The 15,673-nt window shown below is 37.5% G+C and overlaps 2 protein-coding genes across 6 annotated transcripts in view; one reads left to right on the forward strand and one right to left on the reverse strand.

Moving 5' to 3' along the window:
- LOC107084770 (perforin-1-like) overlaps window positions 1-7,113 on the forward strand; it is a 10,370-nt gene extending 3,257 nt beyond the window's left edge. Inside the window, exons 3-6 of the mRNA XM_015374769.1 lie at window positions 1,556-2,106; window positions 5,666-5,804; window positions 5,890-6,101; window positions 6,213-7,113. Of these exons, the coding sequence (XP_015230255.1) occupies window positions 1,574-2,106; window positions 5,666-5,804; window positions 5,890-6,101; window positions 6,213-7,077 (1,749 nt within the window). The 5' untranslated portion in view covers window positions 1,556-1,573 and the 3' untranslated portion in view covers window positions 7,078-7,113. The remainder of the gene's footprint in view (window positions 1-1,555; window positions 2,107-5,665; window positions 5,805-5,889; window positions 6,102-6,212) is intronic.
- A 373-nt stretch (window positions 7,114-7,486) lies between these two features.
- LOC107084772 (glycine-rich protein DOT1-like) overlaps window positions 7,487-15,673 on the reverse strand; it is a 16,215-nt gene continuing 8,028 nt past the window's right edge. For 2 of the 5 annotated variants that reach the window (XM_015374774.1, XM_015374771.1), the window contains exons 10-23: window positions 15,103-15,165; window positions 14,970-15,011; window positions 14,828-14,881; window positions 13,052-13,105; window positions 12,818-12,856; window positions 12,647-12,706; window positions 12,351-12,395; window positions 11,189-11,230; window positions 10,975-11,031; window positions 10,655-10,729; window positions 10,380-10,412; window positions 10,093-10,131; window positions 9,630-9,686; window positions 7,487-7,756 (exon numbers count right to left, since the gene is read on the reverse strand). In XM_015374774.1, coding sequence (XP_015230260.1) covers window positions 7,752-7,756; window positions 9,630-9,686; window positions 10,093-10,131; window positions 10,380-10,412; window positions 10,655-10,729; window positions 10,975-11,031; window positions 11,189-11,230; window positions 12,351-12,395; window positions 12,647-12,706; window positions 12,818-12,856; window positions 13,052-13,105; window positions 14,828-14,881; window positions 14,970-15,011; window positions 15,103-15,165 — 665 coding nt within the window. In that variant the 3' untranslated portion in view covers window positions 7,487-7,751. The remainder of the gene's footprint in view (window positions 7,757-9,629; window positions 9,687-10,092; window positions 10,132-10,379; window positions 10,413-10,654; window positions 10,730-10,974; window positions 11,032-11,188; window positions 11,231-12,350; window positions 12,396-12,646; window positions 12,707-12,817; window positions 12,857-13,051; window positions 13,106-14,827; window positions 14,882-14,969; window positions 15,012-15,102; window positions 15,166-15,673) is intronic. The other 3 variants (XM_015374773.1, XM_015374776.1, XM_015374775.1) reach the window with 3 other exon arrangements.

Raw genomic sequence — 15,673 nt, forward strand, 5'->3', positions numbered from 1 at the left:
CTGATCAGCTCTTGATTCTGTGTTGCTTCATCTCAGTACAGAAATCCCAGAGAGGGGCACTATCCCACATCCCCACCCAGGGACATTAAGAAGGCCTGGAACTTTGTGTTTAGTGCATGAGCTGAGACAACAGTCAGAGATCTTTCCCTACCAAGATGAGGAATGTGACCCATTTTTTCACCAGAGTTAACTCTTGCATGAGAGGACTGAGCATGAGAGAGACCAGCAGACCCACCTTAGCCGTCCGCCTCTCCCCACGGGTCACTCCAGAGTAGAACAAATCCAGCCTGTCTTAAGGAACTGGGTTCCAGAGTCCAGACTACCGTATGTGTGATGATGAGCCCAGATAGTATTTCTAGCTAACATGCTCAGGCTGCAGGGTGAGGTCTCAGCTATGCCACATAAGGCAACCTCTCCTTTGTAAGACCCTTCACCCACAGCATATTTACAGCATATTTTGACCATAACAGGGGCATTTAAAACCCCAAAAACATAGCCTCTGGGATTATCTGACCATTGAAACCCCTCCACCGCATTAAGGTGGCAATTTGGAGGAAGAAGACAGGTTTTTGAAGCTGCAAAGAGGTTTTCTCTTACTTCAGATGGTTACAGAAAAGAACAAGTTTACACAGAATAGTTGCAGCAATCGGTTTTTAGTGGCATCAAGCAGCTCTGTAAAAGTAAATGTTTGCTGCACCTAACGTTTGTGTAAACACAATGTCATGTCAGAAAGATAAAAATAATATCCTAAGAGGCCTTGCTGATGACCATAGATGTCCTGTGAGTCTGATTACGAGATAACGCTTCAACAATAGCATCTGATACTCTTTGTTAAGAAAAAAAAAGAAACAGGGATAAGAAAAAAAAAAAGTTGAAAACCTGAATAGAAAAACACCAGAAAGATGTTAAAGGACCCTCCCAGTCATTGAGTTTGGACATGACTGAAATGAGAGGGGGTACTAGACAATGCACAGGGGGTTATTAATTAAGAAAAATACTGCTTCACTATTTTTAATTACATTTTAACAAAAGAAAGTCTCAAAAGCAAATTTAAAACCATCAGGGGAAATAATGGAATTTTTTTTTTAACTTGTTCAAAAGTAACATGTTGTTCAATTTAATTAATTTCCCAAAAACAAAAGAACCAATAAAGTATCAATACACTAATGTTTAAACACACTCAATTAGTTTTGCATTTGAGGAAATTGTTCAGAATACTGCTACTTCAAGCTGAAAGAAGTCACTTAAAGCTATTATAAACTCCATAAACAAGCACAACATTTCTCTTTGCAAAATATTAATTTGGTGGTACACCAGAGCAGACAAAAGACAGAGATAAGTCATGTCTGAAACTGAAAAAGAGAAATAACTCAAACCGCAGGTCTTTTATGCATGATCTAATCTGTTATCTGTATCTGTAAAGACCATGCAAAAAATTGTTTTTTCACACAATGGCTGGTCTAAAAATGTATGACAGATTCTGAAGGTCAAGTGATGATTTTGTTTAATATCAGTACAACAATGAGCCTCACTGAAATATATTTTTCTCTTTCAGTGCTTTTCTTTTGTTAGAATGTTTCTGTTAAGTTTTTCCTTGTATGCTGGCCTCCTGCTGTGCTTCCCTTGGTCCTCGACTGGAACGTGCATTGATGGGAAACCCCAAGAGTGCTTAGAGGCCGAATTTGCTCCTGGATCCAATTTGGCCGGGGAAGGCTTTGACATTACCAAGATGCAGCGTAAAGGAGCGTTTGTTCTCAATATGAATCGGTGGAAACGGAAAGACAAGACCTGTATGCTCTGTATGAACCCCTTTCTAGAGAACAAAAAGCAAAAGCTTCCCCTAATTGTGGAGGACTGGAGGGCGAGGCAGTCCTGCAGCGCCAAGGTGTCTTCTAAACTTTACAAATCCAGCAGGGCTCTGGTCAGCGGCAGCACCTCTTCTGTTGAAAACAACTGGAAGACAGGTTTAGATGTTGAAGTAAAACAACATTCTGGAAACCTGATGCTGGCTGGGACCAACTCTAAACTGGCAGAATATGCCATGGAAAAAACAAAGAATGACAAGTTCAGCTTCGCAAGTACCAGCATGTCGTGTGAGTACTACAGGTAAGAGAACATTCCATTAGACCATAAAAATGTCTTCAGGCCAAACCCTGATTTCAGAAGAGCTGGAAGAATTTTAAAATGTGTCAAAAAATTCAGAATATATTAAATTTACATTTTTAATTCTGAAGTCAGACACAGTTCTAGATGATTCATCTGCACCTGAAGCTCTGGAAAGGTTGCAGTAGTTCTCAAATAATTATTATCTTCAATCAAGATTGCTCCAATTGCTCCAGGTTCTACAGTGACCTCCCAGATGAGTCATTAATGCTCTGCGTAATTTTGGTTGGTCCACCAGTCTCGCCAAGATTCACCACAGTTTCATTATTTTTTCCCGTTTGAGCATGATGGCTCTCACTGGGGTTCTTTATAGTCCCAAAGCCTTAAAAATGGCTTTGTACATTTTCTTAACACTATTAGGAACTGTATATTTCACCAGTCACTGAGCAAAACTGGTTTAGTTCTTCAGAAAATAATTCTATAATTTTTGTTTGCTGCTAAATGTTTGGCAATATGCTGCTTTGAATATTGTCAAAATGTACAATATCATTCTCTATTTAAGTAAAACAATCTGGATAACCGAGGGGCCACTGAAGCACTGAATCTCTCAAACTCTTAGATGTCCCATGATTAAAACACTTAAGGCAAGGGAAATGTATTCGTATAACACATTTCAGAGGACCTATAAAAAGTGTTGTTCATGAAAAAACATAACAGGAAAAAAACAGGAAAACGTGTATTCCAGAGGCATAAAGGACAATTAAATTATTAATAAATATGCATAATTCAAGATAATAGAAGTAGTAATTGAAATTGATAACAAAATGAAGTGTAAATAATAATGTTTAGATAACACAGTCTAAGGTTACCTAAAAAGTATATTAGTTTTTAAATCTCAATTTAATGCAACTCAAGGTTTCAAAATGTTTAATGTTTAAACTTGGAGTTTGTTCGTGATTGGTGGAGAATACGATTTAAAAGCAGCTTCTCCATGTTTGGTTTTGGTTATGTAGAGGAAACTTGAACCATCAGACCTGAGAGTCTGAGTGGTTGATACACTGACAAAAAGTCTGTGAACTAATTTGGAGCTAGACATTTTGGGGAACCAGTGGAAGGAAATAAAAATTGGGGGGATGTGTTCCACTTCTAGTGAGTTCTAGTGAGGACACTGGCAGCAGCATTCTGGATCAGCTTTCTGATCCACACTTTAGGCAGACCTGTGAAGCCACTGTTCCAGCAATCCATTATACTATACAGTAGATGAACGCATGAATTAGTTTTTCAGGTTCCTGCTGATACATTGGTCCTTTAATCTTGGGGATGTTCTTTAGGTGATAGAAGTCTGACTTCGTTTCTGTCTTTGTGCATCCGAATTTTCAGGCCTGAGTCACTACACCAAGATTTAATGCCTGGTTGGTGGTTTCTGTGTGCCAACTTTAACACCTTTGCAATAGCTGTTCACTACTATGAGTCCGATAACAGCAATGAACACCTTAAAAAGATTCCCAATACTAAAATGTCACCTGTGTTCATTAATATTCAATGACATTTATCTGCTTTGGCAGTCTTTTATTAATACCAAAATCTGCTATTATATTATCTCTCTTCTTTTTATTCCAAACTTAGATCAAGACTTGGGAGGTTTTTGAACGTGCCCAATAAAAAAATTGAAATTGGGGAGAAAATGTAGCTTCTGTTTTTGCTTGTATAAATCATGTCAAGTTAGAAATAAAGTAACCACAGACTTCCCAGTAAAAGCTGTATAGCATGATGGTAGTACGGGAAGTTGGGGCTGTGGCTTGTAAGCAAAGAGTATTAGCTAGAAAGGTAACCTCAGACCTCAATTTTTTTCTATGTTTATTTATCTACTTTCTGTTCCATCCTTTTGATTCCAGTCTCGGCATTTATTTACTGGACACATACTGATTTTCACATCCATAGAAAAAAAGTGGCTGCAGATTTTGAAAGTGGCCTGGTTTTGGTATTATCTCTGAAAAAGGGATATTCATGAGGCAGTTTGCTGTAACAAGCAATATTTCACTTTGGTGAAGCCTTCTTTAATACTCAGTAAAAACATAAACCAGTTAATCTGATCTTAATCGACTAAGTTAGCGGTCCCAAACCACCGGGCTGCGGACCGGTACCGGTCCGTGGGTCATTTGGTACCGGGCCGCACAAAAAAAAAAATATATATATATATATATATATATATATAATTTATCGACGATCAGCGTCTGAGTGATGTTTTTTTTTGAAAAATATAAAAAATTGCGGTATTCTCTCCCAATTACATCAATCGGTGCATCTGTGCCTCTTGACACAGGTTAATTCAGTTGAAGACTCATCCTATCTATAACATCCTATCTTTGTGAAGCAGGATTTTCTGCGGTTACAGCGACCAAAACAAAGCTGCGGAGCAGACTGGACATCAGGAGCACACTCCGTCTGTCATTTTCTCCGATTGCGCCTAGATGGGACCGGCTTGTTGTTTTATTTTTATGCTGTTTGTATTTGATTTTACGACAGTCGCATTAAGTCATGACTTTGCAGAATTCCCTCCGACTAGATGAGCATGTTGTAACAGTCAATATTCACTTGCATTGTGTCATTGGGTTTGCAGCAGTTATTCACACCAAGCATGCATGCAAAGAGAGCATGCATGTCGGCCTCGCCAAAAGCTGCACACACTGGGCCCCGTTCTGGGGATCCAATAAGACAGAGGCAAACACATCAAAATAACCTGAAGGCACTGATCCATAAATACTTTATATGTTAGAAAAGTGTAACTTTAAACAGCTAAACTACAACTCACAACATTCAGAGCCTTACTTCTGCCAATATCTGCTTTAATACAATTTGATCAATTGAAGCAATTTTTTATAAGGGCACTATTTTCATGGGATTCCAAGAGGGAATACTGTCTTAACTAAGTTGCTTGGAAATGGATCTAAAATACAAGTTATTGGCTTAGATGAATATGATAATGTTGATATCTCAAAGTTGAACTTGATCAAAAGTTATATAAGTTAGTTATATTTTGAAGGATGTCAATTATTTTACTTTTGATAGATTCAAACAATCCTTTAAAGTCTGGTGAGAGTTGGTGGAATAAACAGCTCAATGGAGCTCTGGCTGTGTGTGAGTTTAATAACTGTCCAATCAAACCTTCTTTAGGGGGAGGAGAACTGAGTTAAACTGAATTTAAAGGTGATTAAAATTGTCCAGGTAGGGCAGGCCAGTGAGGAAATCCTTTTATGTATTTATCTCTTGACAGTCAGTGCCATATGGTGTCACCAGATTCAAGATATGAAGAAAGTGGGGATCTGTGCAGATTTTGAACAAGAGTCAGCTGAGTCTAAGATAGCATTAAGGCTAAATTTAAGCTTCCGCTTTAAATGTAATTAATCAACATAAGGAGGTCTGAAAAAAATGAAGGTTGAACAGACCAACAATTTCTAGATTTGTTTTTCCAATTTTGTTGAAGGTTGTCAACATTTCAAAACTGGTGTTATCCTATTGCTTTGTCATACTCGTCTCACATCTTTGTTCCGTGTCCCTGCAGCTACAGAGTGTCCAGCACTCCCATTCTGAGCAGAGATTTCAACAAAGCTGTGGGAAAGCTTCCTAAAGTATACAACCCACAGTACAAATCTAGGTTTTACAAATTCATTGAGAACTTTGGGACACATTACATCACTAAGGTGAGTACAAACAGCAAACATCAGTAAAGGGAACTCAGCATAAAGACATATCTGACCTGCAAGTGCTCATAATATGTAATTCCAGGTGAAGTTAGGAGGAAAGGTGGAGTCTGTGACCAGCATTAAGATGTGTGAAATCAGCTTGCAGGGTCTAAATACAAATGAGATTGAAATGTGTCTGGAGGCTGAAGCGTCTGCAAGCGTCAAAGTTAGTGCGACAGTAGAATCAAAGCACTGCCAAAAAACTATAGACAAAATGGAAAACAAGAAATCCTTTTCTGACACATTCAGAGACAGGTAAAGTATACATTTTCATCTTTTAATTAATAATAACAAAATAATATTTACTTTTTGCTATTCCTGTAAGGACAATTTTTGGTTCAGCTGCTTAAACATTTCTGTTTCTAGGTTCACAGAAGTAAAAGGGGGGCTTACTTCAGATGGAGACCTTTTTTCTGCCAACAAAAATCCAGAAGCCTACAAGGAGTGGCTTGGTTCAGTACCACAATACCCAGACATCATTTCATATTCCCTTACACCACTTTACGAGTTGCTGCCTACCGACAAACAGGTCAGGAAAGACCTGCGCCTGGCTATCAGCCATTACATTCTGGAGAAAGGTCTGCTGAGGAACTGCAGCAATAGATGTAATGCTGGAATAAAGAGTGACTCCCAGGATCCCTGTGTCTGCCAGTGCCACAGTGAACCTGCTGTGAGCCCAGACTGCTGTCCAACACGAAAGGGAATGGCCAGAGTTATCATAACAGTGCAAAGGGCTGATGACCTGTGGGGAGACCACAGCACTGCCACGGACGGCTATGTCAAGGTGTTTGTGAATAAAGCAGAGGTTTACCGTACTTCTGTTATTGATAACAACAACAGCCCACGTTGGAACTCCATCGTTGACTTAGAAACCAGGGACATCTCTATAGAGAATTTGGTGCGATTTGAAGTTTGGGATCAGGACAGCAAATGGGATGACGATCTGCTGGGAGCATGTGAACGACAACTCTCCTCTGGAATCATGCAAGATGTGTGCCCTCTCCAACATGGTCGCTTTTTCTTCAAATGGGAGGTGACATGTATTCCAAGTCTTGCTGGAAAATCATGCTTGGACTATAAACCATCACCCATAAGTCAGAGCCTGAGGAGCTTTTACGTGTCCCGTCATGATCATCCTATTCCAAAATCTATCCTGAAGGAAAAGGGTGTTTTTTTGGAGGAAAGAGAATCTTACAGGAATGAGAGTCAGATGGTGAAATCCTTTGAATGATACTCTACAACAACTGCTTTAATACTTAAGATATCAGTTATGCTGCAATAATTTATATACCTGCCTATATGTGTGGTTTCTTTTGATTTGGAGAAAGTGTTAGCTAAAGTCTATTTTTAATTGTAACCTTGATAATATCGTATTGTCTTTTTATTAACAAATTTGTAATTCATATTATGAAAGCTTACTTTTGCCCTACTTATCCAGAATAAAAGCACAACTAAACTGGCTCTGATCTGTGTTCTTTGATCTATTATGTTCCCATTTAAAGAACTGGTGTTTACTTTAAATTTCTCTGTGTTGCCCGAATATAAAGGAAGTGGTAAAGCTTCCTGTGTGCGGATGAGGTTTCGCTATATGTGTTCAAGAGAATGTGTTTAAACATGAAGGCGGATCCTATTGACTCAGAAGTTGTTTTTTTTATTCACCGTCACATGACATGATGCTTCATTGGACTAAAACAATAAGATCATCAAGCAAACATACATTTCTTGCACTTTGCATCTATTTTAGTTCATCATCCAACTTAAACTTTATGATATAAAACAGAACAATTGGTGTTGAGTACAGCAGGTTTTGAAGGGTCAATACAAATATGGGTAACAATGAGAAAAGCAAATCAAAAAGGTAAAACAATAGAAATATAGGAAGATCCACTTGAAGAGGCCAACTTCTTAACCTGGTTAAAGACAAAGACACAATTTTAAAATCAATAGTGGAGCAAAAATGCAATTTTTTTTTTCATTGAATGTGTTTCACAGAACTTAAGCTTTTTCTAATATTGTCACAAACCATTAATTTAATGTAATATACCAAAAAAAAAAGTGGTGTAAGACTAAAATTGAGGGAACATTATACAGTTTTTTCACAACGTCAACCAAATTCTGAAATGTGTGGCATGCATTTATATTTATTCTTCCTAAATCATTACCTTTTAGAACCACATATTGCTTCAACCAGTACAAGAGATTTAGGGTGTCTCTTTAATTGTTTTCCATTATTCTATCAAAAATAGATGAACCTCACTGATATTTGCGGGTGACCATCTACAAATGGCAATTTTTAAGTCTTGTCTGAGACTCACCATTAAGGCCTGGATTTTGACCAGTCTTAAACATGACCATTCTTTAAACTGAGCTGATAATCCAGCTCTAGATGCCTCTTTACTAGAAAGAAAAGCTCCAGCCCAGTATCGAGACTTTGCAGCCACTACCTGGTTCCCTCCTGGACTGCCCTGTAATTCTGTTCCATCCATCAGCTCTAATCAATAATTCTGTCCCTACTGAAGACAGCCGTCCCCAAAAGAAGGAAGCTGCCACCGACATTTAAATTAGGCATAACATGTTCAGGCTGATGGCCAGTGTTAGTTTTCCTTGGCATATATCATTTTTCCTGTGGGCCAAACTGTCAGGATGTGTTGACAGATGCAGAGTCAAAGGAAGGTTTGTAATTTTAATAGTGGTCTAGACAACAGAAGAATAATACAGGACTTAAATGTAATGAGAATAAACTGATTTATTACAAAATGACAAAGGAAAAACTAGAAGACTGGGGAAGAGACTGGAATAAATAAATAAAGATAGCTTAAATAACAAGGGATAAACTTAAAACACCAAGGAAGACTTAAAGTAAGCTGTAATGAAAACAAGATAAATCTATATGAAAACACATAACATAAATTCAAAAAAAGGACAAAATGAAAACCTGAGTAGAAACACAGATCAAAAACAGCAACCATGATAGAAAAGGTTTCATTCAGTATCACCTAACTCGAGCACAATCCTCTCTGTGTTTCCCTCTGGGCTTAAAGCAAACTGGAAATGAAACTGCATTAATCTGAACTATAGTTTCTTCTTACCAGCTTTCTACAGTACACAGGCCAAAATTTGGGGCAGGAATAGCTGCCCTCCTGACAAATTTTCCACCTAAACTGTGGATCAGTGAAGCTCGTGATGAGTTACCAATCAACCTCATGACTTCTTTTCTCATTAGTTCTCTCTTTTAACACTGTTTTGTAACTGACTCATCTTTAAAATTGCCCACAACTTCCTCCCTGACTGCCAGGCTGTGTTCCTTGCTCTTCTTAAAGCTGGTTTTTAATGAATGATCTCCAAGAAACATCTTTACAAAACATCTGTAGCAACTATGATACGATTGCTGACGGGCCGGGTCTAAAATAAAGTCTGAGGGCATTTGGTTACAGTTGAGTTTATTCAGAGGCGTCAAAGTATGTCAATGCATGCCACATTTTTCAGAATTATTTCAGCTAGAAAGGTTTACAACTGAAAAACCATGCTGTTTTTATTACACTATTTTGTATTGTTTTGTTTTGTTCATTTAGAATCCTCATTAAATAGGTATTTGTAAAAAAAAAAAAAAAAAAATAGGTATTTGTAAAAAAAAAAAAAAAAAAACTCAAGACATGTTTGCTTTAGAAATTAACCTAATTTCCCTAATTTGCCATGGAGCTCTTCTTTCATGTGAGCCAGTTTTCTGCATGACCAAATGATCTGTATGTTTAATGCTCTGTTGTAAAGTTTCATCAACGTCACCTTTGTACCCGTTACCAAGTGCAGCATTCACTCCATCGTATTTGCCAGTCTGCTCCACTGTGAAAAAATAAAACATCCCAGTTAAGTCTTTTAATGGTAAATTGAATTGACAACTTTAGTTTAAAGTAAAAACCTGAATATTATCTATTATGCTTGCTACTTTCATGTAAGTGTAGGTACCAAAAGCTGGCTTTGCATAAAGGGTTTCACTTTTGAATAAAGCAGTTTTTTTGGTTCCTTTGTTTTGTTTTGTCAAGAACAGGATTTTAGTGTTTAAAAGGCGAGGAGTTGAGCTACACAGTAATTCTGAAACCTCCCCTTAAGCAGACATTAGAAGCTTTTCGTCATGCTCTGCTCTCTGAGTTTTTTCAAAGCAATGGTATCATGCTAGAGCACATGACTTATGAAATCATCAACAAGTGAACTCGATCAGTAAAGAGGAAGTCTGGTTTTTCTGACTTACCCAGAGCATCATGAGGAGCTCCAAGCTGTGCTCCGTAACCTTAAACAGAAAATGCAACAGTGAGTCACAATTTAGAGAACAAAGAGATAGAGGGTATACATTATTGATGAACTTTGTAACCCGATAAAATCAAGAGTAGCTGATGTGTGCAACACAGAAGTTGTGCAAAGCTTTGCGGTATTAACATTGTCATCTCTGAAAATCTCAACAGGGTGTTGAAACTTGAAGGGAGGAATATAAAATGCTTGTATCTGCAAGTTTTTGTTCAAACAGTGATGCAAACTCACCTGTTTGTCGGGTCCCATAACCTGCAGCAGCACCTAAAACAATAACAACATGGTTCAATTTAGCTGGCAGAAAGAGAAAATTAAATATCCTATAAAAGAAGAAAATATTATTGTTTTTCACCTTTTCTAATCTGCATTGTTTTCTGTGCTTGTTTTAACCATAAAGGGTGTGCATCTGTTTAAAGAAAAGCTAACCGACATCTAACAGTAACAGCCCTTATTCTGTCGTGCACAGCTTCACACATTTTTGCTCTTCTCAGATTGCACTGTCTCACCGTATTTGCTGGCTGTTTTGGCGTTTTCAGCAGCAAGGCCGAGCTGCTGAGAAGCATATGGGTAGCCTCCATCACCTAAAAGAATGACAGCAGCCTTTAACAGTTCTTAAAGTTGGGAAAATGAAATAAATGAGGATGATTTAAAAAAAAAAAAAGATTAAAATAAAACAACAGCATGAAACGTAAAATGAAATCTTTTTTTTTTTTTTTTGCCTGTAAACTAGTGTGCAACAAATATGTTTGTAAAGTAATTAAAAGTGGCTTTTCCATGCTTTTGTTTTAATTCGTATAACTGTGATGGCTGCACATTAAGCTCTTACCTTCCAGGCCAGCAGGGATCACAGGAGTGTTACCATAAGGAACCTGAGCAGCTCCTCCTGGAAGAAAAACAAACGCCTGATCAAAATGACTCAGATCTTATGCCATCCTTTAACCTACATGATGTATCATCTCCTCACAATCCAACATGGTTGAGTCACACTTGCAGAGCATTGTTAACTCACAACGCAATGAGGTTGTTTCTGCAGGACTCACCATATTTGCCCCCAATTGATTCCAGTCCTGTACCAAGTGTTCCTGCACCAACATTAAAAAAGGTTCAGTGACAAAGTCATGTTTTATTTTTCCGAGCTAGGGTTAGGGTTACTTTCTCAATTAATTTTTAATTTTTTTTTTTTACCAAGGCTTGTTTCTTTTTAAAACCAGTTTGTGTGCAGAATCTATGAGCTAGGAATGGAAGAGGTAATTTCTGTGTAATTTTGTTAGCATAGGATGTTTGATACTGTCGTTTCAGGGGTATGAAATGGAGCCAACTGATTTTGGACAGCTATTAAGACCACACCCCAATTGGAAACGATGTCCTACTTGATTTTGTGTTAGAATAAGTTTAAATCCCCAATCTTTCACAAACAAACAAAGAATTTCACTTCAATTTACTTTGCTTTTAATTATAAGCAGGAAGCAGGAATTGTCTTCTGGGCCTTCTTCTAAACTGAGGATTTTCCTTATAAGGGAGGTTAGTTTCTAGGAACAGGAAGTGACTTAGTCAACAAAACAGTGCTGGGGATGTAAAAGAGAAGCCATTTGAGGGATGCAGATTTGTCAGGATCCTCGATCAGGCCAGTGAAAGAGGTGCCTTTAACAAATTTCAGGAGTTTCATTCATGGGTCAGCTGGTGCCTTTAAGGACAGTTGAAGTCTTCTTCAGTAAAATGTGGGTGCGACTATCAGCATGTTCTGCATTGTCTGAATAATGTACTTATAGGTCATATTTACAGTTTTATCTTAAACTCCTGACTTCTGTCTTAAAGTTGATACATTTTTCTGACTTTTAAATATGGCTGCACAACATAAAACAAATATATCATCACAAAAAAAATGCTATTACTCTAATTCTTGGAGTCCAATGAATGTCGGATAATATATTCCGGATGTTATGAAGTGTCATTCTTCAACCTAATGTAATATTAACCCAGCTAGACATAGTTCTGCTGAAAAGGTCAACCATGAACTGAGACCTTTTGCATTTCAGGAACAGATTAAAACAACAAAAGAATCATTATCATTACTCTAACGTAAGGAGTATTGGCACCATCTCCCTCTGAACTAAAATAGGACATTTCAGTTGATTTTAATGCTCGGAATATCTGACCTGTTGATTATATACCAGTAACATCCATTGAAGGGTCAGTTCTTACCATATCCTTCCTGGACCTGTCCTCCGTAGCCTCCTGTGCTCAGAGCTGAAACATCAGAAATAGAAAAAAACAGCTGACTCATGAAGTTGTTAATAGAAAATATTTTAAATTAAGTGTCAAGGCGTCTATGAAAACAGGAAATCAGAAACTCCCAGAAGAAATCGGTCAGCTTCTGTGATTAAGGTTCAATAGCTACACCCAGAGGATATGTTACTTCAGCACCAACAGGAAGAGAGCCTAAGCATCTACTAGTTAGTGTCATCACCTGTTGGAGTTTTCCAACAGGTTATTATTACCTTTAATCTTCCCTGCTTTGTTCTCAGCACCATCAGCTAACTCTGCAGGGTAACCAATCCCTGAAACATAGTTCTAATTAGCACTACTTAAGTCTCTGAACTAATTTCTTTTTAGCTAAACCAAATCTTACCCCTTTTTATTTTATCTCACTCAAATATGAATTTACTCACCTGCTCCGTAACCATCTCCATATCCGTTACCGTAGCCTGCTGAGAGAAAAGGATAAAATGGTGAAACACCTAAAGACTATAACTAAAGAATGCTTTTATCAGGGCCCTGCTTGCATACCAACAGCAAGAACAAAACCAGTCAAGGAAAAACAAAAGCATTTTTAATTGAACATTAACTTAGGATGCGAGACACTAATGCATTTTCACCATCTGCACTGATGTGTTTACACTTACCCAAGCCGTTACCCCCCATAGCACCAAGATATCCCGTCATTCCTTCACCATAGCCTGTCATAATCGATCAAAAAAACATTTTTTTATTGGATGCAATACGGTTAGGCTAAAAAAAGAGAGTTTGTTTTGGTTTGGGAAGCTGGTTGGTTAAACAAGCCCACATTATGAATCACAACGTTTTTAAACGTTTTAATGTTTTTCTTTTAGAAACATTAAAGCTTAGCTCAAGTGAGATCTCGCAACAAAGGAGAGCTAGAGAGGCAAAGCTTTTTGTCTGACAGGAAAATAATGAGTTTACAAGGGAAATTAGGTAGCCTCAGATTCTCTGCTGTCTCACTATGAGACATTAAATGGTCTGAGGTTCAAGCTGTTAAGTGTTTTCTTCAGAAAAAAATCCAAAAAGAAACGTGTTATGCCAGGAGTTAAATAAAGATCTTGTAATGAGCCGATACTCTAATATTTCACCCTTATAACATGCACAAAGTGTGTGTCTAATGGCTGTTTGCTCTTTTTAAACTATCTGATTGAATGTTTGTCCTGAATAAAGTGGATGGGTGACAATTGCCCACATCTGAATTCAGTAAAAACTGAGACACTCATTATTGCCCCATTCCTCTGAGTTTTATTTCATGAGGCAATGTTTCTGGAGAAGCACACAAAACAATTAATCAAAAAACGTTTGTTTAAGCTGTGTAACATTGTAAAACTCAGAAATTTAGTTTCTGAAATAGCCGGTTCACTTGTCTAAATAAAAAAGGCATAGCTTGATTGCAGCTAGTGCAAAATTCTACAGCAAGAATCTTGACACGTACAACTGAAAAGTTCATATAACTCCTGTCCTAAAAGCTTTACACTGGCTTCCCATTGAATACCGCATAAAAGTTAAAATTCTGGTCCTGACCATTAGCGCCCTGCTTGGACAGGCTTCCTCTTACATCTGCGGTTTTAATCAGCCTCTTCATTCTGCTCGCAGTCTAAGATCTGCTGAAAAGAACTTGTAAATGGTTCCTCCAACCTGTTTGAGGTCGAGAGACGATAGATCGCACAAATTTTGTGGAATGCTCTACCACTTTACCTGTGCTTAGTGAACTCCATGGATGATTTTTAAAAACAATCTTTTTTAACCAAGCATTTTAGACTCATTTTACCAAGGGCTGCTATAATTGTATTTATTTTGTCTATGTGTATTTTATATAGTGCTGCTTTTTATTTTATGGCTAATATTGTACAGCACTTTGCGTCGCTTGTCGAAGAAAGGTGCTATGTACTTACTTACTTACTTAGTTACTCACTTACTTTTCTTTACCTACTGTATTTACCTGTCTCAATCACAACCACAATATATTATCCCTTAGTTTTTTTATGCCTGAATCATATGAAGTTCTTAATTTTTTATCAAGTTAAACAAACTTTAATGTACAGAAGAGAAAACACAAAAAGGAAAACATACTTAGCAAGGCCAAGTATAAAACCTGGCAAAGAGAACTCGAGATCATGACTTTGTTCAAATATTTAAAGAAAGTTTAAAAGCATAAATGCATCTCATCTGGAGAAGTTTTTCATACTACATGTAACACATTATCGTGTTCTACGTTGCCTGATCTGACCAATCGCTCTGATCCTCATATATCATGTAGCACCAAAATTCATATCTAGCTTATAAACAAATTGTATTAAGTCTGTGCTCTCTTACTGCATCTTTAAATTTTCTTAGGAAACTACGGTAGTAAAAAAAGTATATTTTGTAAAGATGCAAGAATAAATGCACTTCCTTACCGTTTTTCCCTGCAACACCTTGAGGATACGCGCCCTGTCCGAGAGCAGCAGCAGCTACGATGTTTGATTCAGAAAAAGGCAGAAGTTAATATCAAAAATCTAAGTATTCTTTGAAATCATAAATAAATGAAAGATCACTGACCATTAAGTTTTCCTGCAGCACCTCCCAGATAAGCTCCCTGTCCTAAAGATGTAAGGAAAATGCAAGAAATATTTTTATCATAATGATATTTTCATCATGATCATATTCATCTGCTAAAAGGGAAAGTAATTACCCGTTCCATAGCCTGCAGCACCCAGGCTCGCTCCAAGATAGTTTCCTGCTCCTCCGATATAACCTGCAGACAAATCCAACAGAAACTGAGAAACAAAATATTTCTCATTTCACCTGGAAACCCGTTTCTTTAACAGAGTAACTAATGCATGGTGGGACAAAGACACTGGAACCAATTTATGGGAAAAACTCCAGAAAAGCAGATGCTGAACCCCCTGGAATGCAGTCTGAAAATGTTATATATTACAATCAGATGTGGATAACAGCATAAGGACAATAGGTCTTGATCATTTAAACCTCTTTGAAACAACAATCATAAATGGTGATATGGACATTTATTTGCTTTCCCAATTATTCCTCCTCTTTTTAACACTGATTTACTCAGGAGAGGTTGCTGCGTAAAATATCAGCCTTTGTTTCATCTGATGAAATCCATTTTCCGGTTAAATTCCCTGTGGAAAAAAAGTCACCTGTTTACTTCTATATAGTAGAACACCTGTCTCCCAATCATCTGGTTGCAAAATAAAGCATTGATTTGTCCCTATGGAACTGCCAAGTGGGCAAGTGGGATG

This window comes from Cyprinodon variegatus, unplaced genomic scaffold, assembly GCF_000732505.1.
Source record: "Cyprinodon variegatus isolate N-32 unplaced genomic scaffold, C_variegatus-1.0 Scaffold109, whole genome shotgun sequence".
NCBI lineage: Eukaryota > Metazoa > Chordata > Actinopteri > Cyprinodontiformes > Cyprinodontidae > Cyprinodon > Cyprinodon variegatus.